Here is a 27074-nt window from a genome sequence, read left to right on the forward strand (position 1 = left end):
CACGAATTTTTGCGTACGAAGAACTTTTACGACAAACGAGGCTTTTAGTGATTAGTTTGTCGTAAAATACAATGCAGCGTATGCAAACACGTTGACGCGCAAGAGGACAAAACGGTCGGCGCGCCGACCGATCGGTCAGTTCGGTCGGCTGTCGGTCGGCGGGGTCGGTGGTCGTTCGGTCGGCTAAATTTCCCGACCGAATGGAAGCCTTATTCGAGAGAAGGGAAAAAAGTTCGTATAGGAATAGTATATAACTCATCGAAGAATATTAAATAAACTACTATTCTACGCATGAATTAATGACGCCCGCGTCCCGGATTACACTTCTCAAGAAGAAAGAAGCCATACGGAACACAAAAAAAAAAAGAAAAAAGTTTCGACCACGGCAGGATTCGAACCTACAATCTTCTGCTCCGTAGGCAGACGCGTTATCCATTGCGCCACGCGGCCAGTTGGAGGCTGTGTACGCTTTCTTAGATAATAAAATGATTGTGCGGGGGGCGCCAGGCTGCTGCCATTATTTGCGAGGGTGCAATGACCCTAAACTTGCCATGAGAAAAATTTCTGCTGAGACAAAAACGAAACTTTTAGAGAAGGAGAAAGAAAGGAACTGCAAAACGGAAAGGAAGAGAAAATTTCCGGTGTTGGAAAAGGATTTTGTGCTGAGAAGAAAGAAAAGAAAGGAACGAGAATAAAATGAGAAATGGTGGGAAACGTTAGTACTAACTTTGCTTTGAAATACAATTAATTTCTAGAAAAAATTATTTTAATTTCCTGGGATCTTTTCAAATCAATTTCCTTAATAGTTCTCTGTCTACAGTAACCCAAAACCTGATTAAAATCAGGGAGAATTTTTTTTTAAATTTTAGCTTCTCCGAATTGAGCAGAAGAGAACCAAATGAGATTTTCAAAAAAAGTCAAATTTCTTGATTTCTAGGTACAGTAGTCCAATGGGATTCTTAGAAATTTTCCATTAAGTTTACAGAAAAAAAACGAACTCCATTTCCGTAGTCACTACTCTTAATTTCATTAATTTTTTGTGACTACCGTAATACTCCAGTTGAATGCAGCAAACAGGGTTCTAGTTTCTCAAAAGGGCTACCGTAATCCCGTTTAAAATTTCGAGGTCTCTTCCCACTTTAGAAGCCGGTTTCTCACACTTTTTGTTTGTTATGCACAAAAACCGGGGGTAAAGGTCATGAGAAGATGGGTTAACGAAGAGCAAAGAAGAAAAGTATCAAAGAAGTTGCATTATACATTCTCCTTTTCAAAAAAAGCGCACACGTATACTTTTTACCTCTCCCTCTCCCACTCTTTTCTCACTTTTTTACTCGTCCTAAGTATGTTCTAAATACAATTTGGGGGACAAAAAAAGTTGAGCGGTGGAGAAGGAGGCTAAAAGAACTAAAGGAACACAGAAAACGAGGAGAAAAGCCTGGAAACGACAAATAAAAGTAATGTTTTTTAGACGAAATGCATACTGCCCGCGGCAAAACTTGGGTTCCTCATTCGAAGAAAAAAACGTCCGGAAATAATGGGACACCGCTCCCATTTGCAGAAGAATAAGGAGTTCTGACATTTTGGAGAGCACGAAAAATGGTTGGCTCCAAGAAAAAAAAACTGAAGATTACTTGCCTCTCAAACGGATCGAAGATGAAACATACGGATCAAATTACATACACTACTAAAAGAAAAAAGTCACGGAGACTTGCTTGAGCACCATGAAACTAGGGAATTGTAAAGAATCTGAATTGTTGATTTTCATTAGCTAATCCAGTTTCGTAGTTTGGTTCAGACCTCATCCCATTAAATAACCAACGACAAACGAACTCATCAAGATGAGAGGCTTTGTGGCTTTCTCACACATCTATAAAGACGCCGACATATTCAGAATACTTAATGTTCCCCAGTGCATTCCTTTCCTAATACGCTAATATATTACGAGATGTGAAAGGAGGAGTACGGCAAAAGAAGATGACGGCTTCAGATAAAAATGAAATTCTCGTTGGCGCGAGAAAATCGTAAAAGTCTGTGGTTGGAAGGTGATGAAGAAGTTTCGTGGTAGCAAATGAGGGGCGTCGGCTTTTTCGACCATTTCGAAACAGATGTCAAAGGGTCTCCGCTTGACACGAGGGCCGAGTGCCGCAAAAAATAGTTTGGAGTGGTTCACAAGTTTACGCCAAACTGTCGTGTAAATAAGAAAATGGTGATGAGATCAACAAAGGTCAGAAAAAGGTTTGAAAAATGGGTTTGGTAAAAATTCCAGAGACGAAGTATCTGGAGATTTGTGATCAGGAGAAACGTGAGTATGGGGAATAAATCTTGGAATACAGTATTTCTTCTAATGAAAGCCGAACCGTCAACGCTAAACTCGATTATCCTGATTCCTGTTAAAGCTATCTAAAATATTTCAACTGTCAAAACATTGGTGAGGTTATGATAAATAATTTGTTACTTGACATATTTTTTATATCTTTCACAGGTATCGAGATAATTAAGCTCAAAGTTATCGGTTTGAGTGAGCTTCTATTAGAGGAAAATCGGTAATATGCTGGCTTTAGGAAGCGTTGAGCTTTTATTAATTAGACAAACTTCTGATTACTGTAGAACTAGAGAATTTTTTTATACAAAAATCATTATTCAGCATTTTTCAGTCTGTAATTGGGAACAATGATAAAAGAGAAAGCAGATAAAGAAAAATAATCGAAAAACTGATTCTCGGACTTTGACCGGTTTTTGAAAATCTTCTCAACTTTTCATAAAATCAACAACATACTAATTTCGAATGATCAATACTTAAAAATGTCATTTTTCACAGCTTTCCACTTCAAAAACCGTTTTTCATCCGGCATGTCAAACCGCAAAATGTACAAAGGGGAAATGGGTGCAACACAAATCGAGATCCGCCCTCTTCTACCCGACGGTCACACCCCAGGGACCTACCATCCAGAAATACGCCAATTTTTGAGCTGGACATGGACGACATGTACATGTTTGCACAATATCAAAGAGCAGTCGCCTCTTCCTCACTGGGATTGTAGCTTTGCACAGGAATCCCCTTTCCCTGTTGCTCTATTGTTCACCTTTCCCTTTGATTTTTTGTTATAAATCATTAGACTCTCTGCGCAAGAGGTGTCAAATTTTTCTTTTCTCCTTTTTCCAAGACAGCATGATTAGTAAGAGGAAAACTACAAAAATTGTGGCAGCATTTCGTGTGAAGCATGACTTTTTGTACTACTTGAACTTTGTGAGAGCAGAAGTAAATTTCAAGAGGGTGATGTGACGGAGAAAATGTTTCAAATAAGTGAACGTGTATTTGACTGTTCTGACTAGAAGATTCAAAAAACTCAAAATGAAGAAATAACTAAATCGAAAAACGGAATATGAGTAGAATTCTTCTGCAAGATTTACTACCATATACGTCTTTTCTCGCGCGGCATCTCAGATTCATACGAAAGCAAAAGAATTGTATTGTACCGCGAGAGAAACCGACTGGTCGGAGCCGCGTAATAACACTACCAACCATAACATTCAAGTACCATAAAGCGTACGAATACCCGAGGTACAACGGATTGAAGAGTTAGTTATGGGTGAAAGTAGTAGTTGACTAGGAATGAGAAAGTAAAGAGAGCGAGAGAGAGAAAAAGGAAAATAGATTTGAATGAAAACGATTGCATTTGCAGGGGGACGGTGTGGTTTCAAACTATTGTTAGTGAGTGCATGAGTGAGTGTGGTGTGAGTGTGTCCCCCTAGGGTCCATTTGCGCACTATAGATGTTTTTTTCGAAGGGACTTCTCAGAACATCATTGGCAGCAGCAGCTAGAAAGAAAGCTATTTCAGTAACTTTCTTTTGTTGAAAGTTAACCTATTTGACCTAATAATCCTTCTAGTTTCTGCAAAAACGCACGTAAAATACTGCGGCTTATTCCCGAAAAAAAATCTCTGAGGCAATTATATAATAGTGGCTTGTAAACCTCATTTTGGTTAATCTGAGATGATTGGTGAGGCAAGAGAAAAGAGAAGGATTAGATGGAGGCAGGTGAGATGGAAGGAAAAAGAAAAATATATTTTTTGGTAAGTACAAAATGTATCTAAAACATGAAAATCGGATTTAGACTACAATTTTTGATGTTCAAATCAGTCGAAGCTTCCAAACAACAAAATAAAAATGAAGAGACAACAATGACATAGAGACAAGGGTACAAGATAAATTAAATGTTTTGGAGCAATTCACATTGTGGACCCGCCTCGAACGTGCCGCACGCCGAACGTTCTGGTACAACGTGCGCGCAAAAACAGTGTGAAGAGAGGAAGAGAGAAAAGAGAGGAAAGCGGTGGACAGCTGGTCCGTAGATCCATCGACCGGCCTCAGCCACGGACTGAAGACGTTTTTCGAGAGGCACTCTCTTCTCTCGCCTCTGTGCTCAAACCGCAATTATCGATTCAGATTGGGTGGTTCCGAGTGTAATAGAAGGAACGGAACAGGAAAAGGAACAGCAAAGAGACATGTTATAATGATTGATGGAGCTTTTGGCTCCGTTGATTTATTCTATATTTGACTCTTTTGACGGATAGATTTCAGTGAGAACCAATTGAGAGAGAAGTCGGGAACAACTGAAGTTAGGCACACACTCTTTACAACAGGTGGCAAATTGTCTCAAGTACATTAAAAGAAGAAGAAGATAGAAGTATAGTAATTTGATAGGATTCCTTGTCATAAAAAGTTTGGAAATACATAACTTTTTGCAGGAAGAAGCGGAACAAATAACAAAGAATAATCATTTTGTTCTCGTGAGGTCAATAACAAAAATGTGTTCCCCTCGAATTGTTGTCCGTTTGGTGCCGCTCACTTCATTATCTTTTCCAAACGACAACTAGTAGAAAGAGGAAAACTTTCAAAAATAATTTTTGTTTGTGAGTAACACTGGAATATTCGAAGTGATGAAGAGAGATGATATGAGGGGATGAAAAAAAGATATATATGTTTTCGTTTTCAGAAAAAAAGAACCGATTAGTGTGTTCTTAGCGAGCACTGGAATGTCATCTCATTCTCCATTCAAATGATACTTTTTACGGCTCTTGAAATGGGAGAATTTTTGTCAGTAAGAGAAGAGATCCGAAACGAGGAGAAACAAAACGGAATATTTGCTCGAAAAAAAAATGAAAGAGACATGTTGCTCAGAAAGAGCAGCGGAACCAAAAAACGAGAGAGCAGCAAGAATCAGTAGTACTAGAATTTCAGCCAATTTGGGATGTTCATTATTGTTAAATAGATGGCACGAGCGTTTTTCCAATTAGAAGTCTACAAAAGTTGGTTGCAGCATAAAGCTGAATGTCGGTACAGTGAAATGTGAAATTTCAGTTTATTTTCTTTTTAAAAACTTTTCGAAATTTCAATTTCTTCACCGAACCCTGAAGAAAAGATGTTCAGGATGAAAACTGGGATTTGAAAAATTTTCTGAAATCCAGAATATTTGAAATCTTATTTCATAATCACAAGAGAGCAAAAAAATGGTGAAAAATTAACAAACATTGTAATCCAAAAAGCCATACTTGTAAAATTCCGGGCCAGCCCGCCAAAGCCCGGGCCCGGGCCTGAGGAAATTTTCAAGGCCCGGGCCCGGCCCGGAAGGCCCGGTAGCAAAAATTTTGTCATTTTGAGTCAAATTTTGAGCTCTCAATACAATTTTCTCCATTATTTTTTGTGTTTTTGGATTGTTTGTCTGTTTGATAAAAAAATATCAACAAAACTCGAAAAAAAATTTTTGAAATCATATAAGGGTCCCCCTTGTGTGTTTTTTGAAATTTTCAAAACTTGTGGAATGACAGGCCCGCCGGGCCGGGCCTCCGAAATTTGGGAAAAAGCCCGGCCCTGCCCGTTACAAGTATGCAATAAGCTCTAATCTCCAAAAAAATCGGAAATATTTCGATCTGGAATTGATTCCAAAAAAGCTTCCAAAACATTTCGTTCGGAATCTCATTTTGAAAAAGGCAGGAATTTTACAAGTAGAGGAATTTTCAAGGCCCGGGCCCGGTATCAAAAATCCTGTTTTTTTTGAGCCAAATTTTGAGCTCTTAATATAATTTTTTTTTTCATTTTTATCGTTTTTTTTGAATTGTTTCTCTGTTTAATAAAAAAATCAAAAAAACTCGAGAATAAATTTTTGATCGAAAAAATCACATAAGAGGCCCCCTTGTGTGTTTTTTGAAATTTTCAAAACGTGTGAAATGACGGGCATTTAAGATGCTATTCAAGGTCTTGACACTTTGTTTTATAGTTAATTAAAAAGATCTGAAATGTTCCAGAATAATGTGTTCAGTCCAACAATATGACCAATTATCAGCCAATTATCAGGATCAGTCATTTTCCTCCTCTTCCTAAACTCATACTTTCGAATTTGTCGGTCACCATATTCCATCTGGTTGATTAACTGATCAATTCTAATCAAATGAAAAAGTTAACAGGTGCAAATATTTATTCAAGCAAGAAGTAGTTGTTTCCAGAAAAAAAACGTCAAAGAAAAGGATACTACTGCGTTTAGATTTTTTGTGTATAAAGGAGGATTTTACGACCAATAAACGGTTTTTGGGGAGATGCTTGTTAAGTTTTATGCTACACAATCTTCTTATCCTCGTCTGCAATTTTATGGGAGAAGCGTGTGGTTTCCGATATCGCCGCCACCAATTGTCTTGTTCTTAATATCGAATTCCCAAAGGATGAGAAAGTAGGTGAGAATTGCAGAGAAGAGCTGAAACAGAAAAACAGAATAAACCATGAAATTCGGTTAGTGATTACCGAGAGAAGAATCGAGCGATCCATGTAGAAATAGTTGCAAGCGGAGAGAGTGAGTTTGGTCGAGTGGATTTGGAATGTGAAGAATGTCATTTGTGAGAGAACAGTCAAGTCTCGCTCCTCATGGAAAGTTTCGTGGTACATGCGGAACGAGGAAGCAACAAGACGATCACCCTGGAAATTGTGATTTCAATCTTGATCATAATCCTCCTAGTCACTAACATCTTCATGAATCATGAACGCTGGAAGACTGAAAAGAAGGAGGACAAGAATAGCGTTGATGATCCAGATGACGATTGAAACAACCTCTGACCAGCAAATCTGAAAATTCTGCAACAATTTTCTGAAACTAACTGTAGAGCCGACTAACCGATTGGGAGCTCATCACAACAAACATCAAGAAACAGAAGATTGGAATGCAGACACCATACGAGTAGAACAAAACGAAAGAGTAGTACTCCTCAATAACGGCTTTTCCATTGAAGATGCGTTGGTAGCTGATTTGGCAATCGTGAATCTTTTGGAGAGAGGCATCTGGTAATGGACATTCATCTTGCTCGGCTGGAACCATTTCATTGATGAGGTGTTTGATGGAACGGCGAATAACGGAACAGTGTTGGTAGAACAGTATGGCAAGAGCAGAAATTGCGGCACGGGATACGAAAAGCTGAATTTCAAATGTAGCAAGGATAAGGGGGTCTGGAATAATTACCGCGTAAGAGTCCAAGAGAACACAGAAAATGGTTTCAGTATCCAGATTAGGAGTTCCGACAATGTACAAAATATAACCCCATTTTGACACTAAAAAAGCAATGGTTGAGTAAATTTCAGATTTCCTGAAATGATGATCGAACTTACAAGCATAGGTAGCAGCCATAGTGAGAGCCAAAACACCACTGAGCACTGCCAGAAAAGTGTTAATGATGAATTGGCGGCGTTCAGCTTCCTTCGAACGGACATTCAACGAAAATTGACATAAAATCTGAAATCCAAACGGTTCTCTCCCCTAATCTAAAATTTTTCAACCTTCAACGGCTTGAGTCTCTTTGCTCCGAGGGTGTAAAGCTGGAGAGATGCAAGAAGTCCACTAAACATTCATTTATTTCTATAAAAAATGTTCCCCTGTCTCTGTCACCTCATCATTATCAATGCATTGCAAAGTGTGATCAACGATCGTGGGTTGGCGAAAAACTCTTGCATGGTTTCACGAGTTCCATTTGGACGGACACCAATTTGATTAAATTTACGGACGGTGGTAAAGAGCTAGAAAGAAGAAAATAAGAGACACTACCATTTCCATTTTAATTTCCGTTCACTCCCTAGACTCACCAAAAGGCAAAACACAAGCCAACTGTAGATGCGGAAGAGCAAAGAATTGTTTGGACGGATTGACTGATTCAAGCCAAGAATGAGAAGAAGATAGTAGATTGGGTAGAGAGTACGATCGCAGATAGCCCATTTGTTGCGGCTCGACAAGATCTTGGCGATCATCGTCTTCTTGGCTAAAATCTTTGGTGACTTCAACATTTTTATATCAAAAATCTTGTTAGATACAGAATCAGTGAAGCGGTATGGAGATGTGACTTTCTCGAGAATACTAATAACAACTCAGAATCTTGTGACTCTATGTGGGCGTGTTGTTTTCATAATCTTACGATGAGGTGAAACTCGAAGTTTCGAAAATTTCGAAACATTCTGAGATTTTAATTGCGGCTTATTTGGCCGTCTAGATAGAAGTGGATGGTCGAGTACGGTGGGAAACAAAAAAGGAAAAAAGTTTTGTCATCAAAGTAGAGCGACCGAAATTTTTCGAATGAACAAATTTTGGTTTGGTTTCGGGTGTCAAGAAAATGTCAAGAAAAAGAGTACCTGACTTCACCGAGTCCAAGGATTTATTAAATTTTCCGACCAAAGGTAGTTGCAAATTACGTGTTAGTAACCGGCACCACATGGCACGAGTGGAATGATGACTGGAAATATGGAGAAGGCTGCTACGGTGCCGCCGCCCAACTTTTTCAATTAAATACTCGTGATTGTTTTTCGTTTCGGAGCACAGATTTTTGATAGATAAAGGCCAAAGCAGGTGGTTTATTTTTGCAGTACTGTGACGTTGAAACTCAATTAAAGAATAGATGAAAACAGGTTTAATTGAAAAGTTTGCAAAAAATCTCTTAAACTCATTTCCTCTTTAAAAGAAATGTTTGGGAATCTTTGAGAGTAAAAACCTGCAGACTATAATTATTCCAGAAAGACTCGATATCAAATTATTCCACCTACATTTCATTATGATCAAAATAGAGCCAAAAGTCTGATAGTAATTTAGTTTCTGACCAATGTGAATGCCCAAAATTCAGTCATGAGAAAAACAGCAACATAGGAAAGCTCTCAGACCCGGGAAAATGTTTGAAGTGGAGCAGCTATATTGAGGACCCATTCTCGAATTTCCTCCTATATTCCAACCATAAAATTTTACTCACGTTGTGTTCTAGAACTATTCCGACTGAATGATGAATCCATACTAATAGCTATTTCGAAGAATAAGGAACATGCGCTTTTCAAAAATATACGACCCGTAAGATCATGAAATTCAACACTTCTCGAGGATTGCATGACATTTTGAAATGTGGAGGAATTATTGTCATCGTCGAGAATCTAGTCAAAATCATTTTTTGTAACTCACCCGTCAACATTGTGCCCTTGACTATTTGCTGAAGTCCCGAGTGGTGACAAACCGCAGAATGAGATGTTGATGGCATCTTCTTCGAGAATAAAGAATGAGTTTTTTTCACCCCACAAAGAGTTTTCTCAAATGATGACCTTTATGTGTTTGCACCGCCTCTTTGTCATTTTGGTTGCACCCAGCCACCACAATATGGTGAAAAAATTTAATTTTGTGAGCATAGTTCACCTTCCTCGAAACGTTTCTCGCCAACTTTAATTAAAATCTCTAATGAGGAAATATCTTCAATCTTACGGTAGATGTTTGCCATGATGACAATTCATGCATATAATTCAGAGCGTGTCAACAGTGGTGACGAAAACATAGAAAAATATCAAAATAAAATTACATCACAAGCCAGATATAGTCAGATAAGTCGCTGCCCCAAAGCACCGAACAGAAATAGCATGAATAAAAACAAGAAAGCAGCAATTAGAATCAGTTCCCATCGGCTAAAATTTTTGGTTGAGAAAAACATTAGCTGGTTGCGAGTTTCTGCGTTCGTCGATTTTCAGAGGAGCAATGTAACTTCCAGAAGAAGAGGACTCAACTTCCAGTTGTTGAGCAGCATGGATGGCATCTAAAAAGAGACTCACATTTCGGAATTCAGGATTATGAATAGAATATTTCACTTACTCAATGTCTCAATGCTTTTGCTTTTCTCCAACACTTCAATTGATGGCTTTCGAGGTGGCTTCTGTGGTGCATCAACCGGACGAGAGCTCTTCTTGGAGCTATCCAAAGTGGTGATAGTATTGGACGAGGTGACGGTGCTCTCCGATTTATGGGACGCTGAACGTTCAGTCCGGGGGCGAGTCGATGTGTAGCTGACCTCACTTGGGGTTTTTGGAGGTGGTGAACGACGAGTTGGCATGACAAGATTAGCTTTCAAGTTTGAACTTTTTGATGATGAGCGGGACACACTACTGGAAATCAACAGTTATGAAATTCATAGTTCATTTTACTACCAAATTTTCTCCACAGCGGATGCTGGTCTCGAACCAATTGCAGATGCTGGGCGAGAGCTATGAGTGAGAAGATGCATGAGATGATCAACTTGTAGTTGTATACCATGCTGGTTGCGCAGATATCCATCAAGCTAAAAATGTTCTTTCAAATTTTATTTTATGATTTTTTCCAAACCTTGTCTTCCAAATGGATGTAATTCCCATCGCTGAGCTGTTTGATGTTTCCAATTTTCTCCTCCATATCCCGTCTCGTTTCATTGATAACCTTCTACAACAAATTAATCTCAATTTTCCCCATTTTTCACAGATATCCTACCAACAACTCGTCAATATCATCTCCCTGAATGTTGCTTGCAACCAGTTTGGCTTTCAAGTCTTCTTGAATTCGAGCCAACTCTTGCACTTTGTTTGTCAAAGCGTAAATTTCGTTTTGAAGTGGAGCATAAGGAGTTCTTCCCTGAATCGCAGAATTATTCCCTACTAGTAAGTGTGAACAAAAAAACTGCTCACAGTCAACTCTGTCTCCAACTTGTCAAGCCGTTCGCAAATATCCTTGTATTGACGAGTTTGCTCTTGACGTCCGGCGTCAACAACGACACGCTCTTCAGCATTTCGCTGAAAAGTAAGCATTGACGCTTTAGAAAAAAGCAGAACAATGAGCAAAACAATAGGGAAGGTGCTGTGTTTGTGCGCATACCTTGGTCGATGGACTGCGAAGAATTCCGATTATACTGTCCAACTTTTTGTTGATTTTTGAGAGTTGGAACTGAATTATTGTAGTTCGGAACTAGGTGTTTGATGTTTATCCTACCTCTGATTCAAAATCAGCGTGATAGTTGTGGCTTACAGTTACATTTTGGGGACGTTCGGGTTTTGGATCCCTTGGTGGATAAGCAGTTGGGTTTCTCATCACATTTTCAAAGCGGTCATTGTGCTGAAATTGAAAATCTTCAGCTATTTTCCGATTTTTGAATGACACCAGTTTTTGGCTCGTTTTTGTTCTGAAAATGTGAAAAAACAGGCGTTTTTCAGAAATCGGGAAATAGCTAAGAAAGTATTAACTGCCAAAAAATTCTGTGAATGCAAATTTTCTAAATCTACTATTTTACACCCTCTAACATTTCTAGAGTGACCGGAAATTTGACAAGTGAGTTTCAGACTCCTGAAAATGATCAAAATAGGCAAAATGCAACTGAAAACGACGTTTTTGTCTATCTTATTCGCCGTTGCTGTAAGCGATGTTGTTGCAAGTAGTCTTGATGTCTAATTGTTTATCTTAGCGGCTTTTTTAGAATCAGAAGTCAGAAACCTATACGTTAAAGTCAAAGAAATTTCACCCCGTATATAATAAAAACTACCAAGAACCGGTATCTATTTAGCCGCTCTTCATTAGCATAATAATGTTAACTTACATCATCGATGAAGCTTCTCCGATAGATAATCTCCTTTTTGGTTACCAGAGGTGGATGATGGCGAGACATGGTCGAAAATATGATCGACGAATGAAATGCAATATGAAGATGAAAAATGATTATGTTTTGAATCCATCTCCCCTCTTTTTCTCGCATTTTTCTCTTTATTGTTTCCGCCTACATGGTCTGAGATCAGAACCATGATCTTTTTTCCATCAAAATCGTACTATCAAATTAGTAAACAAAAAAGCATAAATGTTTATGTATAGGGAAGAAGATGTACAGAAGAAGAAAAAGCACGAATGCAAAAAGAAGCGAATTGTTTGGGAAACATCATAAAATGTACTGTTGAGTTTCAAAAGCTGTAGGCAGAATTGTGTGAAGTGTTGTGAAGGAGAACGGGTATCGATAAAAGCATGGATTATTAAATGATTTAATACGTTTTGCGGAGAATTTGAATGGAGCGGTACTCGCGTTGAGTCGAGTTTGGAGAGTCGGAGTTTCCGTTGCGAAGGATTCCAGTGGTAGTGCTGACTGGAGACTCGACGCGGTATCCTGCAAAAAATGTGTTTTTAAGATCTATTTAAAAATCTTTATACCTCCATTGCGACTCTCTGAGCGGTGAGATTGAGCACGAGAGCTTGATCGCTCTTCATGAAGATTGGCATTTCCAGCGGTGTTGTAGGCGCCTGAAAAAATGTATTTCACTGAGATCTCTCCACAGAAAATCTATGAAAACTCAATTTGGTGTTTTGGGTAGGCGCAACATGTTAAAGTAGTTTTGAAGGTTATTTGTGGACTGACAGATGAAAAAATCAAAGTACTCGGTGTGATCAGTTTGGAATTTCAGTTTTACGCTAATAGTGATAATGAGGAAGGAAGTGGGGAAAAAGAGTAATTAGAGTAATTAGAGTGATTTGTGTGTAAACAGAAAATTGAGAAAATTCGGTTTTTGTGTTGGGGAAACGACCTTGCTCGAAATTGTTTCGAATCGTTTCGAACGCTTTTCGACCCGGCGACCGCTGTTCCGGTGTTACTGTCCGCTCTGAAGGTAATTAGAGGATCTACACAGATAGAAAAGAAAGAGAGAAAATGTGACATAGAAGAATACGTCAAAGAAGCAGTGTCTTTGGAATCTAACTAGACTTTGAATGCGGATTTTTGAAAGTTCTTACCACTGGTGGTAACACGAGAAGCAACTGGACTATAGGTGCGATTGTTGTCGGTTCTAGTGGTGTTTACATCATGTGGAGAAAGACGATTGCGAGAATCACTACGATGATAGCTGAAAAATTTTTGAACGTAATTAAATGGAAAGGACTGAAAAGTACCTACCTATAAGAATGAGACGAGTAAACATCTCTAGATCCTGGGCTATCATTCAAGCGGGATCCACTACGGCTCGAGTGGCTTCTCCCATCTTGTTCGGTTTGCACATGGATTGGAGAATTTGGCCCACCCTGGGAACGGAGAGTTCCACTGTCATATCTCGGAGATGCTCTTCCAGCTCCCTCAATTGGGATCAGACGCTCACGACCATTGATGGCCATGTTATTGAACTTGCTGGCTTCAACTTGAAGACGTCCTTTAGCATCAATGCTGCTTTGGATAGAGTTGTAGTCAACATCTCTTGGAAGTTGGTACTTTCGGACAAAGTACATCTTGGTGAAGTTATCCCGATCACGGATATCCTCGTGCTTCCCCTCAATCATCAGTGTGTCATCCAAAGTTTTCACTTGAATCTCTTCAGGACGGAATTGATAACAATCCATGTCAACGGCAAACTTGCGTTCGTCATTAACCACATTTGAGTTCACATCGATTCCCTCCTTGAAAATTGGCTCTGCCCATCTTGGATAGAGATTCATCCAATATGGATCGGTTCTCCAGTTACGATCCACACGGTCGAGTTGGGTAGAGAACTGAAATTATTATTCCTTGTATTTATTTATTCCTTTGTTGTATTCTAGGTATTACTCTTGGCATGACCGCGTCCATGCGAGGCCAATCGGTTGGCCAATCCTTCCACCAGCTATCCACGTCACGGGAAAACTGTAAAAAAGGAAATATGAATCATTCTGAATCATCGGCTGATTTCGATTTTATTTTTTGAAAAAAAGCACATTTTGAAACGAGCCGAGCCAAAAAAAAAACATTATATTTGTACAGATTGATGATGCTCTAAAAATGGGAAAAGGAAGAGGGATTGGCATCGAATATAAAGAAGAGATGAAACTTTGGCTTGGGTCTCTTTCTCTCTTTCACTTCTAATAGATGTATATGTACGTAAATTCGAGTAGGACTGTCAAGTAGGCCGTCGGTTGACGACCGGATTCGAACAGTAAAACGCCTGGCAGGAAATAATATAATAGTAGCCGGAACGCAGAGAGCGTGCAGGGGAGATTCGGTTAGGTCGCGGATGAATAGCCCACCCCTCCTCATGCCCTCATCATTTTCAACAATCGGAAAATTATAAGCCTAGATGAACCCGACGACATACACGGTTGAAGAAGTCTCTTGGCTTTGGCCAATCCATTGGCCAGTCTCGGAACTCGTCGAGCCACATGTCGTTGTCCTTCCAGAAACTGTCATGACGGGTGAAGTCGGCATGACGGGTAGCCAATGTCATTTTTAGTTTAGTGGTTGAGCTTTGTTTTTTGAAGACTGAAAAATTATACAAATCATTGAGTGGATTTCGTAAGAAAAAAAAAATTAAAACGAGACAAAGCAACACCAACATATAGATATGAATAATTGCACTCTAAATGTACCTTAAAGAGAATGGCTTCCAAAAAACTCAAGACTGATAAACTAATAAAATACTAATAAATAACTCAAATTCAAAAACAGGAACACTCATATCTCAAAAGCATTTATATGTGCCTCCTTGCATGGAAAGAATAGGGTCGAGAGGGAAAAGTTTGGGCGTGGTTTTAACCCCCATCTTACCTTTTTTTTTCTCGAATCTTCCAACCCCTACTCTTTTTTTGGTAAATACCACGTGAAGAGAAGAACAGAGTTAGAAGAAATAAGGGGGGGGGGGGGGGGCGCGAAATCGAAATCGGTGGGGGTTTTTGCTGCCAATGTTGACTGTGTGTTTCTCTGTCAACACACTGTTATTTTGGTAGAGGGACCTGAGGTCGTATTGGGGATGGAATGGGGGAAAAAGGAAAAAAGGAGACGAAATAATCAAACATTACTGCCGGAAAATTTGGGAGTTGGAACAGAAGACGGAGAAGAAGAAGACATCTGTGTAATTAGAGGAAGGAAAAAAACAAGAGAGGAGGAAAGTTTCCTATTCAGAACTGTAATTTCGAAACTATCCCGATAGGAATGTAAGAATTTCTAAAGTCAAAACCAATATGAGCTCTGAATATGGTATGAGGGCACCGGCGGTGTGTTATATACCCATTCCTCCCAGCAAAAGAGAAGGGCGTTGGCCGGTCAAAGTTACCCTATTTCAGATGAGTCAGAACCAATTGAGAGAGAGGCAAAAGGCAGTTCCATTTTCTTTTTTTTCTCGATCCGCCCCAGTTGTCGTCGTCGGTCTCCCTTGGATGATGATCAATGTGATATTTAATCACTGTGTAGGAACGACGAGACTAACCGCCAGAAAAAGAGATAGAGAACGATAACAAGGAATACGCCCTTCTCTGGACCTCTTCTAATAGTTTCGAAATTGAGTTTCGACACTTCAAATATTTCAAAACCGGCTTCTTTTACGAACTAATTTTTTTTCTCGTTCCTTATGGTTTCTTTGAAAAATTCCTAAACGACGGTGACAATAGGGACACAACGCCTACAGAAGTTATTTTTTCATTGTGAACATGTGTCATATTATTTTCTGTTGTCATAAACGGTTTTGAAATATTTCCACTGGATGAATTTTTAAACCGGTAACTGAATTGGAAACTGAATTGGGTACATGCTGGAAAATCAGTGTGCTTTGTTCTCGAAGTAGAAGGGAAAATTGACTTTTTCCGTTCTCTTTCCGTTCCGATTCCATTCGTTTTGCCATAATTTTTTTTCAAAAGCACCATAAATCAATCTCAACCTCTGCACTCCGATTCGAAATTCTGAATAATAATTTGCCCACCACCAACGCAATTCAAATCGTAATCGAAAGAAGATAATAAAAAAACGAGTGAAAAGCGATTTTAATCCTCTCGAGAGGGGAAGGGGGGTGAAGTCAGTTTTCCCTCCCTGTGGTGGGTTTTTTCCTAAACTAACACGGTAATTGAAACCCAAATTTGTCCTGAAAACGCCGATGGAGGTACGAACCTCAGTTTGCTTTTCAGAATAGTGTTTGCCTGCGCGTGAGTAAAATACACATTTATGGAGACAGGTGGGGATTGGAAAAAAAAGTTGGAATTGAGGAAGTTTCATACACCTTGGCAGACCAATGGTTTGCAAAAAAAGTGGGACCGATATCAAATGAGTTTTACAAAATTCGAAAATTTTGGAATCAGTGAAGTCGTCTTCGAGCTCAATTATTTTGATTCCTGTGAAAGATATGAAAAAAAGGTCAACTAATTAATTTTTTTAAAACCAGCTAGCTGGTGCGCCTTCGGCGCGATTTAGTCTAGTTTTTTTTTACTGGTTCGTCGCTCCGCCCCTCACTTTTTCTTAAAAGGTCATGTAAATCTATTTTAATGTCAAGGTTTTCAAAAGTTGACAGTCTGACATTGGAACCAACAGACGCATGTAGCGTGTTATATATAACGAACATAATATCGCCAATATTTCATAAGTTAACAAATTTTTGTTATCTTTTACAGGAATCGTGATAATTGAGCTCAAAGTTCACCGGTTTTATGGCCTCCTATTAAAGTTTTTACGGTATCTTCCGATTTGAAATTTTGGGATTTCGGAAAGAGCCTAATTCAGTAAGCTTCTCGCATACAGTGTCAATCAATAAAATATACGAAAACGGAGTTTTTTTTGTTGATTTGTCCTCATTTTGACCATTATCACAAGTCTGCAGCTCGGCTATCAAGTTTGGCCCGTCTATATTGAAAACGTGAGAAACGGTTTTTCTCAGAAAACAACAAATAGTTGAAAAACTGAGAACTCCCAAAACATTCGGTGAATGCAAATTTTCAATCTAACATTGTTTTACAGCCTCGAAAAATTTCAAATTAATTGGAAACTGGACAGATAAACTCCTAGAATGATCAAACTTAACTTTGAAAAAACACATTTTTGTATGTATTAATGACCCGTACTATATAACAGAAGGATACAAATTTTCAGTATAGCCTACCTTTTTTTTGATAATTGAAATAGAAATAGTAGACTTGATAATCTCATTATTATTTTATTCACTCGATTTTTGCTATCACAGTATTATTAGAAAAATCGAGGTTGAGCAAAGTAATTAGAGAGATTTGAAAGAGGCATGCTGGGTGTCGCGTTCCGAAACAATCACGGAAGCTTTGTCTTTGATTGGCCAGTCCACATTGATATCCTCGTCGAATGGGTTGATTCCTGAAACTTTTAGATTTATATCCTGTCCTCTTTTCTCCCAAACTTACCAAATTCAGTCTTTGGGTCATAGACAGCGGAGCACTTGTAGGTGACATGAGCTCCTTCCTTGCTAAGCACTTGGAATCCGTGAAGGAATCCAGCTGGAATCCAGAAGGCGTGCTTGTTATCTCCATTCAAAATCACTCCATGCCACTTTCCGTAGGTTGGGCTGTCCTTGCGGATGTCAACAGCCACATCGAAGATTTCTCCGCTAACCTGTAAACCAAAAACTTAGTATTTTCTCTAGTTTCACTAGTTGAAAAACTATGAACATTAGTCATATTTTCTAAAACCTACCACAGTAACTAATTTTCCCATGTGTGGTTGAGTGTGGAGACCACGGAGAACACCGTAATGGGAGAAGGAGTGATTATCCTGCAACATTTAGTTTTTAGAACTTTTATCTGACTTCCTATGTGTACCTGTTGAAGATCCTCGGTGTAACCAATCTTTTCAGCCCACTCGGTTTTGTTGTAACTCTCGGAGAAGAATCCACGCTCGTCTGGGAACACCTGAAATGTGATACCGAAAGTTGAAAAAAAGCTAGAAAATTTACCTTTGGCTTGATGACAAGAAGATCTGGAATAGCCGCGACGACTTCCTTCTCAAGTTGGAAACGTTTTCCTGGTGTTGGAACAGACATCGTTCTTACAAACGCGGTTGAATGAGAGAATGTTGTCGATGAAGACAACCTTTTTAGCCTTGACATCCTCCATATCGCGTCCTAGAAATCTCATCGCATCCCGACCGATAAATCCTGTTCTATGCCGGTATAGATCCCGAGATATGAAAATTTCCTCCGAGAAAAAGAACAATAGTCTTTATTCTGGATCCGTGAAATCGAATTGTCTATTCTAGAAGCTGAATTTTGTATCACATTTATCCGGACGAGGCAAAAAACTTTTTGAAAAAAGAGGAAGGCAAATGTTAACAAAAGTATAGAGATACAAGTTCACATGAATCGCACGTGCAAGTTTCCAGGGTGGAATTGAGAAAACGTTTCTCAGAGATAACTAAAAAAATTCTAGTAAGAATGTTCATTTTTGGAATAATGACGTGTATTGAAAAGTGTTATCAAATTGTACTCTACTTTTAATACCGGTGCAGGAAGTAAACACTGTTAACGAGGCAACAATTGATAAAACCACATTTTCCAGTTTTTGAAATTTTTAGGAAACACAAGCGAATTGAGCATAGTTTTTTGGCTTGAAAATACTAAAAATTGTTCCGTATTGTTTCTTGGAACAATTAACTGAATATGTTTTCATTGGTGAGAATTTTCAGAAGAAAGGGTAAGAAAAAGACAATTGGCTCGAAAAAATAGGCAAAACTTCGTAATTTATGTTAACTGTTTTATGTGCTAGTTTTCAACAAATGGATTTTTTACGGAACACAATAATTATTTAATTTGAATTCTGGGAAAAAATGAGAAAATTCCGGTTTTATTTATTTATGTTTTTTTTTAAATTATACCTCGATCCCTTCAAGTGTTCACTATTTCTAATTTCTTAAATTTTTGTTTTACAGCGCATTTTCTTTTTCATTTGTTCTGTAATTTCACTGAAATTCAGTTTCATTGAAATACGTCATCAAAATTTACACAAAAAATAATCTAAAAATTACTAAACAGAGCAAACCGCATCGAAAAATAAGTTTTTTTCCCAAAGTAGGGATTTGGGCTGATTTTATATCCCACGGCTATCGTTAAAATTCTGAAATTTTATTTTCAAGATTTGAATTTCGATTTATTTTTTCGTTCTCAATTGGGAAGTATTTTTGTGCAAAAACAACAAACTTTTTCGTGGAAAACTATCTGAAGCGAATTTATTATAACACTCCTTTTCCATACTGATCAGCTGTCCCCTAATTATACCCAGCCTAAACCTACTCTCTTTCCCAGGAGCACCGTTGACCTACGTTTTGTTCTACCACCGCGCGCGCCCACACACACAGCGTAGAACGTTCTCGAGCGATGTTCCAATGGTCCACTCCCATCATTCATTCATTAGTTGTATTCTCCTCTTGAGTGGTCGCTTTTTTCTCTTTCCTTTTGACCCAGGTATTCTCTTTTTTTCTCTATGTCTGTTGACTTGACTGCCCCGTTGATTTCTCAGGATTTGTTTCGAGAAATCAACAGTTAATGTAGTATTTAATGCGACTCGTTCTGCTTTTCGTTCCACTCCTTTTTTGTTTCACTTTTTCTTTCACTGAGCAAAGTACTGAAGCGCTTTCCGAACACAGTTTACTTACTGTTTACCACTCGGTCGGGAGGGAAGTAAACGAAAAACTTGCCAGTGGATTGAACCGCATGTTTCTCACGTTGGCTGCGACCGCCCGAGTATTTTCCTCGTTCTGACTAGGTCTCTTCTCCTTACACACTCTCACGTCTTCGCGGCCTACTCTTCTTGCATCCTTTCGTTTTTGGGGCCCAAGGAAGATGCGATGAAGAAGAGATGCGTCGTCTGCCCACTGCTGCTCACAGGCGGTGCAATCCGTCCATTTTGTTTTCTACTCTTGTGTATTTGTGTCCGTCGTGAAGATAATATTACTCTTATCAATGGGTTTTCTAGCGTAGTTGTTGGCCTCACTCTAGTAGTTCATCACTATTATGGCAGCCAAGATGGTATACATTTGTTACCAGTAAAAGGTTCTTGCGATCAGCCCACTGCCGACCATTGAACATTCCTAGATAGTGATAACACACGTTTCCTTTTCACAGAATTTCCGAAAAAAACAAGAGTTGTACGTACTCTAGTCAACCCAAATTATCAATGTTTCGTTGCTTCACTCACTTCAGAACGTGACGTCCACGCCTCCTTTTTTGAGACCATCTTGTTTATTTTGTTCTCCATATCTTGTACAGCGAATCCAATTTTTCAAATTTTCAGGTAATCTTTCATCCAAGCAACAATGAGCGTTTCCAAGAAGCTGTTTTCCACCGCTGTCCGCGGAAAGTCATGGTGGTCGCACGTCGAGATGGGACCTCCAGATGCCATTCTCGGAGTCACCGAGGCCTTCAAGGCTGACAAAAATCCAAAGAAGATCAACCTCGGAGTCGGAGCTTACCGCGACGATCAAGGAAAACCATTTGTTCTTCCATCGGTCAAGGAAGCCGAGCGTCAAGTCATCGCCGCAAACCTTGACAAGGAATACGCTGGAATTGTTGGTAAGTTTTTCGATAAATCTTCTCTTTCATAAAAAGTTTTGTTATTAGGACTCCCGGAGTTCACCAAGCTCTCTGCCAAACTTGCTCTCGGAGAGAACTCTTCCGTCATCACGGACAAGAGAATCTTTACCACCCAAAGTATTTCTGGAACTGGAGCTTTGAGAATCGGATCCGAATTTTTGTCTAAGTACTCCAAGACCAAGGTCATCTACCAACCAACACCAACCTGGGGAAACCATGTCCCAGTGTTCAAGTTCGCTGGAATGGATGTTAAGCAGTACCGTTATTACGACAAGTCGACCTGCGGATTCGACGAGGCTGGAGCTCTCGCCGACATTGCTCAAATCCCAGAAGGATCCGTCATCCTTCTCCACGCTTGTGCTCACAACCCAACCGGAGTCGACCCATCCCGTGAGCAATGGAAGAAGATCTCCGACATTGTCAAGAAGCGCAATTTGTTTGTCTTCTTCGACATGGCTTACCAAGGATTCGCTTCTGGAGACGTTGACAATGATGCCTTCGCCGTCAGATACTTCCTCGAGCAAGGACACAACATCGTTCTCGCTCAATCCTTCGCCAAGAACATGGGACTTTATGGTGAGTAACTGAAATTATTGAATGATGGACTGAAATGAAAGCTGTGAATATCGCCGCCGCTGTCGCTGTTGACTTAGGCTACTGGCATCCTAGGCCACTGGCATCCTAGGCCATGGTCGCTCGCTATCGGGTCAATAAGGTCAGAAAGCAAAACAAAAACACACTAGAGCCGCTAGGTCGCCGTCAGCTATCTCATAAGTACTAAAATCAGAAATCTACGAACAAAGCGTTAGCTGGAACAAAAAAAATAAGAGAAAAAGTAATTTTTGAGCGTAATTGCTTTTTCAATACGTATATTCAGTGAAAATGAGAGCAAATGAAAGCCTAAACGGGATAAAAACAGTTACGCATCAAAATATTACGCAGAGTGTAGGAAACAGAATTGATGATAAATTAAATCAAATTTCATTATTTCAGGTGAACGTGTCGGAGCCTTCTCCGTTGTATGCGCTGACGCCGACGAGGCCGCTCGTGTAGCTTCCCAAGTCAAGATCCTCATCCGTCCACTCTACTCTAACCCACCAGTCCACGGAGCTCGCATTGCTTCTCGAATTCTTGCCGACCCAGCCCTCAACAAGCAATGGCTCGGAGACGTCAAGCTCATGGCCGACCGTATCATCACCATGAGAACTCAACTGAAGGACTTGCTCGCCAAGGAGGGATCCACTCGCAACTGGGAGCACATCACCAACCAAATTGGAATGTTCTGCTTCACCGGAATCAACCCACAACAAGTTGAGAAGCTGATCAAGGAGCACTCGGTCTATCTGACCAAGGACGGACGTATCTCGGTTGCTGGAATCTCATCGAACAACGTCGCCTACCTCGCTCACGCTCTTCACCAAGTCACCAAGTAAAAATGCAGCTGGCTCTGAAACAACTTCCCATCTAACTTATTCTATCTGTCATAATAGAATAATTGATGTTCTTTTATTGATTTCCATTTTTATCCGGTGTTAGAATGGCAATCTGCTTTGTATTGTATTTTTATTGTAGTCAGTGTTTTTTCTGAAAATGGGAAAATGAATTAATTGCTCTGAAAAGAAACTAGCAGTTTTTTCTTTCTCTGAATAGCTCAGATATTTTTTTTTGAAATTTCAGATGCTATTTTTTCTAGATTACAAGAAACGATGTTTAACTTGACTTATGGAAAAAGCGATTGATCTGTTCAGTGTAATTTCCTTTCAAATGCCCAAATTAACACAATTGGCATTATTACTGAAGTTCGAAAGTGAACTGGTGTTCCTCATTTGCGTGGGCCACCAAGCAGTGTTTTTGAAACAGTTTTGATATTCATAAAACATGATATATGTTCTTCTTTCTCTTTGTCGCTCAAGGTAATAATAGATTCTGTCACTCTGCCTCGGGAGAACCGCTTATTGCAGCTAATTATTTTTTTTAAGTGGGCAGTCACTTCGAGCCTCGTGATTCCTCCTCCAACGTCGTTCTGGGTGTAACTCCTTGTTGTTGGAGGAACTTAGAGCAGCGCATTCGTTGTTCTTTTTCCGCCTACTATGTTCAGAATCAATCTTTCTGAAACTACGAGCAGTGAAACATTTTTCCTGTTTTGGAATGTGCTTCAATGGAGGAATTGAATTCTTAATTTTGTTTCACTGCGGTGCTCTCATTGAGATTACGAAGGCAATCCAGATAATGTTCCAGTAGGCGTGGTTCATCGTTTTTTTTGTTCCAACTCTTTTTCGTTTAACCGAAATTCTATTTTTGTTTCAAATGCTCCCACTAAATTATTTCTTCTAGAAAATGGGAGATCTGGACGCGACCAACCCCGTCGAAGTAAAGACCAACAACGAAGGTGGTATTCAGGTAAAGTACTGATATCTAGTCTTAGCCTCCCCTATTTCTTACAGTTTTCCAAATTTGATCGTTGTTTCTGGTATCTCAGCTACGCGTTTGAATTCACAACTGGAATCATTTTCTTCGCATTTCTCTGCATAGTTTCCCCGAGTTCTTGCCAGTTAATGAAATATCAGTTTACACTTGCTCTTATTGATTGTTTCCTGCAAATTCTGACCGTCAATACTATCTATAAAGGACCTCAATCTATGCGGATAATAATTTCGGTACCGTTCTTCACTTTTCGGGTTACAGTTATAAAAAATTCAGATAATTCAAATGCTCTGGAAAATTTATTGCTTCGTTACATTTCCAATTTTCATGACGATTGTATCAATGCCCTTGGAATACTGCAACGGAATAACCAACATGTGTTTCCCAAGTTTTACTGATGGCGTTTCGTTAACCAAAATATTTGCTGGCCTGCTATCTCAAGGATTCTTTTCCATTCATCTGTTTGGTAAGGTCCATTTACCTTCAAAGGTTCCTTAAAAAATTAATTACAGTAGAATATGTGAGATTCTACATTCTTATCAAATCCGACTCAGAATTCAAAGGAAAAGATAAGATTCAGCCAATCGGCCAGATTGAAGCTACATATCAGGTTTATCAGACAGTGAGTTAAAATCCTTTTTGAATCCGAAATTGTTTTAATTTAAATTTTGATATTTTCTCTTCAGACTGTATCAGTGGAAACCGAATTAGACGGAGATGAAATGAACGAAGAGAAGTCAGACGGCCAACTTTGTGGAAACGTTGAGTTCTTACAATTGCTGTCATTTCTACAACTTTTTTATTGCAGTTCTTCGGATATGATGACCTACCATTGCTTGGAACCTACATGCTTGAATCAATAATCACAATGTTTGTTGTTATAATTGTCGGAGATTTCATTCCGCCTAACTACGAATTTATGCAAAATCAAATGGTTATCATGTTGATGTTAAGTTTATTGAACAACTGCAATGTCATTAAAATTGTGGCAAAAAAATTTCGATGGATTACTGTTTCTTTCATGGTAAATTAAACTCAGTGACGAAATATGAAACAATCAACTTCAGTACTTTCACATTATTTGGAAGTTCTATTGCTTCTTAACAATCCCATTTTTCTTGGTAATTGTCACAGACCCTCGCGAGAATTGCAGTGAAGAAATACATGGATGTGTCGAACTTTTTGGTGGTGATGCTTTTTTAACAAAGATGCTCGTTGGAATGACAGCACAATTGGTACTTGGTGGTAATTTATTGGGTAGGCTTGATTTTTTCGGAAATGTATATCCTAATTTTCCCAAATTTTCAGTGGAGATCAAACGTTTCTCATTGAGCACCTTCAAACCTGAGAAGAGAGAAATATCAAACATCGTTTCCCTTTGTACTCCTCAGAGAGCTACGCAGATTGTCTAATTAAGCAGGCCTCATTCCAAGCTGTTAATATTGCTTGGACTATACTTTCTTTCTGAAAACAGGTTTTTTATTAATCATCCCTGTTTTGAGATTCATCTTAATTGAGTGTATTCTTTGTCTATTAACCTTTTTTGTGTAAATTCAAGAAAAAGTTTCGATTTCACACCAATTTTTCACCCGATCCAACGTTTCAATGAAAACTTTTCTAGTAATTTATATTGATTGAGATATTCAATGAGTCTACGCGTTTTGTCTATGTTTGCGCAATTGATGAAGTGTTTCACTTATTATTTATTGAACCAGTTTTGAAGATTCATTTCAGTTTCTTTGCCTTTTTCTGAAAATCAATAGTTGAGATGCTTATTTTGAATCAGAGTTCAGCAAAGTGCTAGACGAAGTCAAGAATTGTATAGTGTGGTCTACTAAAAATGTATCCGCCTATGAAAAAAAACGAAATACAAATGTAAAAGAATTTCCCCTAGGTCTTTTCCCGGTCGTTTTGTTTTGTTCGTTTTCACATCGCCCACACTGAGCTTCATTACTCCTCGGCATATCAAATTAGACGTTATGATCGCACAACCTTTCATTATTTTGTGGTCCCTTCAGCACCTCTTCCATTTGTAGCTTTCACAAACTCTCGTCTTTTGTTGCTCGTTCCCAGGGAAACATTCGAAGGGTGTTATTAACATCCCCGAGAGAAAAAGGACCAAACCAATCTGCTCCAGTCTCCGTCCGCCAAATTGTGCGCTCCTGGGGAGTGTATCAATTTCACTCACGTAGTCAGGACGACGCTCCCCGAGAATTCTCTGTTTCACATTTGCTTGCCCCGCACACATACATTTTTCGTCAATCTCTAGGTTTGTTCAAAACAATGGAAACATTGAGAGCGGCTATGGAGCAGGAGACCAACGCCGCAGCTCTAAAAAAGGTGTAGTGTAAGTTGAATACATACATTTTAGGACCTTGTTTTCAGATTCAAGTCTACAATTTCTATGTCGTCAAATCTATCGAATTCGGACTTTTAATCTCATATGTGCTATTTCTAGCAACACTTGGTCAGTACTGCCCGTACATGTACAAACTCAACTTGTCCGCTGGAGGATTCGTCATTTTCAACATAATCATGGCGTGGATCCTCAAGAGAATGAAGAGAGAATATTGCTCACTTCAGGTGTTTTTGCTGGTATGTTGAGTAGTGACGTTAATTGGTAAAATACTCTCAGTTACAGCTCGTACACCTCTTCTGGATGGTCTATTGTTTTCTACACGGGCTTTCGATGCTGACAACGACCACTTGTTCGATGGAAGACTATTATTTGGATGTTAGAGAAAGTGCAACTGGAGCAGCCAAATTTGACGAGAGTATTGCGGTGATAGGGATTGGAGCACAAGCAATATTCGGATTTACTTTACGAAGTGAGCTTTACTGTCATTCTCAAAATTCGTATGAGTTCCGATCATTAATTAAGATTCATTTGCAGTCCAACTGCACAGATTTTGCGGGCACTTCAAAGCATCGTTTGTGCCGGTGCAAGGAGTAATCGAATCAACGGATACCGATTCAGAAAACGAATGCCCGGCGGTCAAAAGGGAGAATCCGGCGGTCAAAAAGGGAGAATAACTGGAAAAAGTGTATTACTGCTACTGGTTATTTGTAGTGATATTGATTGGTGGTTTATTACATTTGTTTGAAACTTAAAATATTTGTTTAAATAAAACTTTGACATAATAAAAAGCAGTCCTGTCAGATCATTGCAGTCATTCCTTTATATTGAGAATATGGCCTAAAATAAGAATCAATTGAACATTCGATTTTTTTTAAATATTGAAAGACAAATCTCCTCAAACAGTCGGAAACTTCAAGGAAAATAAGAGTTTTTTTAATTTCAATCAAAATTATTTTCCCATGCAATTTATTCCGCAACAGAACATTTTCCTCGATTGGGGTTCAAATGGTCTCACATTTTAAACTGAACAATTTCTAAAACAACGTGTAACCGAAGACTGTTCATTACCAGAAATCCTAATCTCTTAAGCGAAGTCTCTATAATAACTTTTATAAAAACGCGCGGAAGCTCCTACTCCGCGATCATGTGGTTTCCCACGGTCGAGCGACTCTAGAAAGGAAATTATGTTTCAAGCAGTAGCACTTCTACCTCCGCAGCTGACTTATCTTGTTACCAAAGCAGCAGATAGAATATGCTTGGATGGACTTTTTAAAATTTACTATTTCTTCTTTCGACTCTTCTTCTTCTTTAATTGACAACGATCTCCAATGCCAAGGAATAACAGGGTATAGTTCCGGCTTTTTCGGCTCACATTCAGTGCAGCATTTATAAATGTTTTCAGCATTCTTGTAAAATTCCGGGAGGGCCCGCCAAAGCCCGGGCCTGAGAAAATTTTCAAGGCCCGGGCCCGGCCCGGAAGGCCCGGTGTCAAAAATTCTGTATTTTTGAGACAAATTTTGAGCTCTCAATATAATTTTTTCCATTTTTTTTCGTATTTCGGATTGTTTGTCTGTCTGACCAAAAAAATATCGAAAAACCCAAAAAAAAATTTTTTGGTCGAAAAAAATCACATAAGGGTCCCCCCTTATGTGTTTTTTGAAAATTTCGAAACAAGTGAAATGACGG

General features: G+C 39.1%; 7 protein-coding genes and 1 non-coding gene across 8 annotated transcripts; 3 read left to right on the forward strand and 5 right to left on the reverse strand.

Moving 5' to 3' along the window:
- Positions 1–377: 377 nt before the first annotated feature.
- Positions 378–450, reverse strand: CBG28542. Its single transcript has one exon. It is a non-coding gene (tRNA).
- Positions 451–6644: 6194 nt separating this feature from the next.
- On the reverse strand, positions 6645–8320 carry Cbr-lite-1 (the record flags this gene model as incomplete). The annotated part of the gene is made up of 8 exons (XM_045239810.1): positions 6645–6749; positions 6797–6967; positions 7016–7114; positions 7164–7594; positions 7652–7775; positions 7820–7880; positions 7929–8056; positions 8123–8320. The coding sequence occupies 8 exons, from the start codon at positions 8318–8320 to the stop codon at positions 6645–6647; spliced, it is 1317 nt and encodes a 438-aa protein (XP_045092816.1).
- Positions 8321–9964: 1644 nt separating this feature from the next.
- CBG05008 lies at positions 9965–11961 on the reverse strand (the record flags this gene model as incomplete). The annotated part of the gene is made up of 9 exons (XM_002644794.1): positions 9965–10092; positions 10149–10438; positions 10481–10611; positions 10656–10748; positions 10797–10937; positions 10991–11095; positions 11178–11246; positions 11292–11414; positions 11893–11961. The coding sequence occupies 9 exons, from the start codon at positions 11959–11961 to the stop codon at positions 9965–9967; spliced, it is 1149 nt and encodes a 382-aa protein (XP_002644840.1).
- A 364-nt stretch (positions 11962–12325) lies between these two features.
- On the reverse strand, positions 12326–14521 carry Cbr-hsp-43 (the record flags this gene model as incomplete). The annotated part of the gene is made up of 6 exons (XM_002644795.1): positions 12326–12447; positions 12492–12581; positions 13068–13177; positions 13228–13814; positions 13870–13944; positions 14393–14521. 6 exons carry the CDS (start codon positions 14519–14521, stop codon positions 12326–12328), a joined length of 1113 nt encoding a protein of 370 aa, XP_002644841.1.
- Positions 14522–17269: 2748 nt separating this feature from the next.
- CBG05010 lies at positions 17270–18061 on the reverse strand (the record flags this gene model as incomplete). Its single annotated transcript, XM_002644796.1, has 5 exons — positions 17270–17379; positions 17427–17634; positions 17716–17793; positions 17841–17930; positions 17975–18061. 5 exons carry the CDS (start codon positions 18059–18061, stop codon positions 17270–17272), a joined length of 573 nt encoding a protein of 190 aa, XP_002644842.1.
- A 2267-nt stretch (positions 18062–20328) lies between these two features.
- On the forward strand, positions 20329–22038 carry Cbr-got-2.2 (the record flags this gene model as incomplete). Its single annotated transcript, XM_002644797.1, has 3 exons — positions 20329–20584; positions 20633–21181; positions 21599–22038. The coding sequence occupies 3 exons, from the start codon at positions 20329–20331 to the stop codon at positions 22036–22038; spliced, it is 1245 nt and encodes a 414-aa protein (XP_002644843.1).
- A 904-nt stretch (positions 22039–22942) lies between these two features.
- On the forward strand, positions 22943–24441 carry CBG05012 (the record flags this gene model as incomplete). Its single annotated transcript, XM_045239811.1, has 7 exons — positions 22943–23005; positions 23050–23262; positions 23306–23495; positions 23542–23651; positions 23838–24053; positions 24097–24286; positions 24338–24441. 7 exons carry the CDS (start codon positions 22943–22945, stop codon positions 24439–24441), a joined length of 1086 nt encoding a protein of 361 aa, XP_045092817.1.
- Positions 24442–25312: 871 nt separating this feature from the next.
- On the forward strand, positions 25313–26062 carry CBG05013 (the record flags this gene model as incomplete). Its single annotated transcript, XM_002644799.1, has 4 exons — positions 25313–25369; positions 25415–25624; positions 25671–25857; positions 25923–26062. 4 exons carry the CDS (start codon positions 25313–25315, stop codon positions 26060–26062), a joined length of 594 nt encoding a protein of 197 aa, XP_002644845.1.
- Between the last annotated feature and the right edge of the window lie 1012 nt (positions 26063–27074).

The sequence above is a fragment of the Caenorhabditis briggsae genome (genome assembly GCF_000004555.2).
Source record: "Caenorhabditis briggsae complete genome, chrX, whole genome shotgun sequence".
NCBI classification, from domain to species: domain Eukaryota; kingdom Metazoa; phylum Nematoda; class Chromadorea; order Rhabditida; family Rhabditidae; genus Caenorhabditis; species Caenorhabditis briggsae.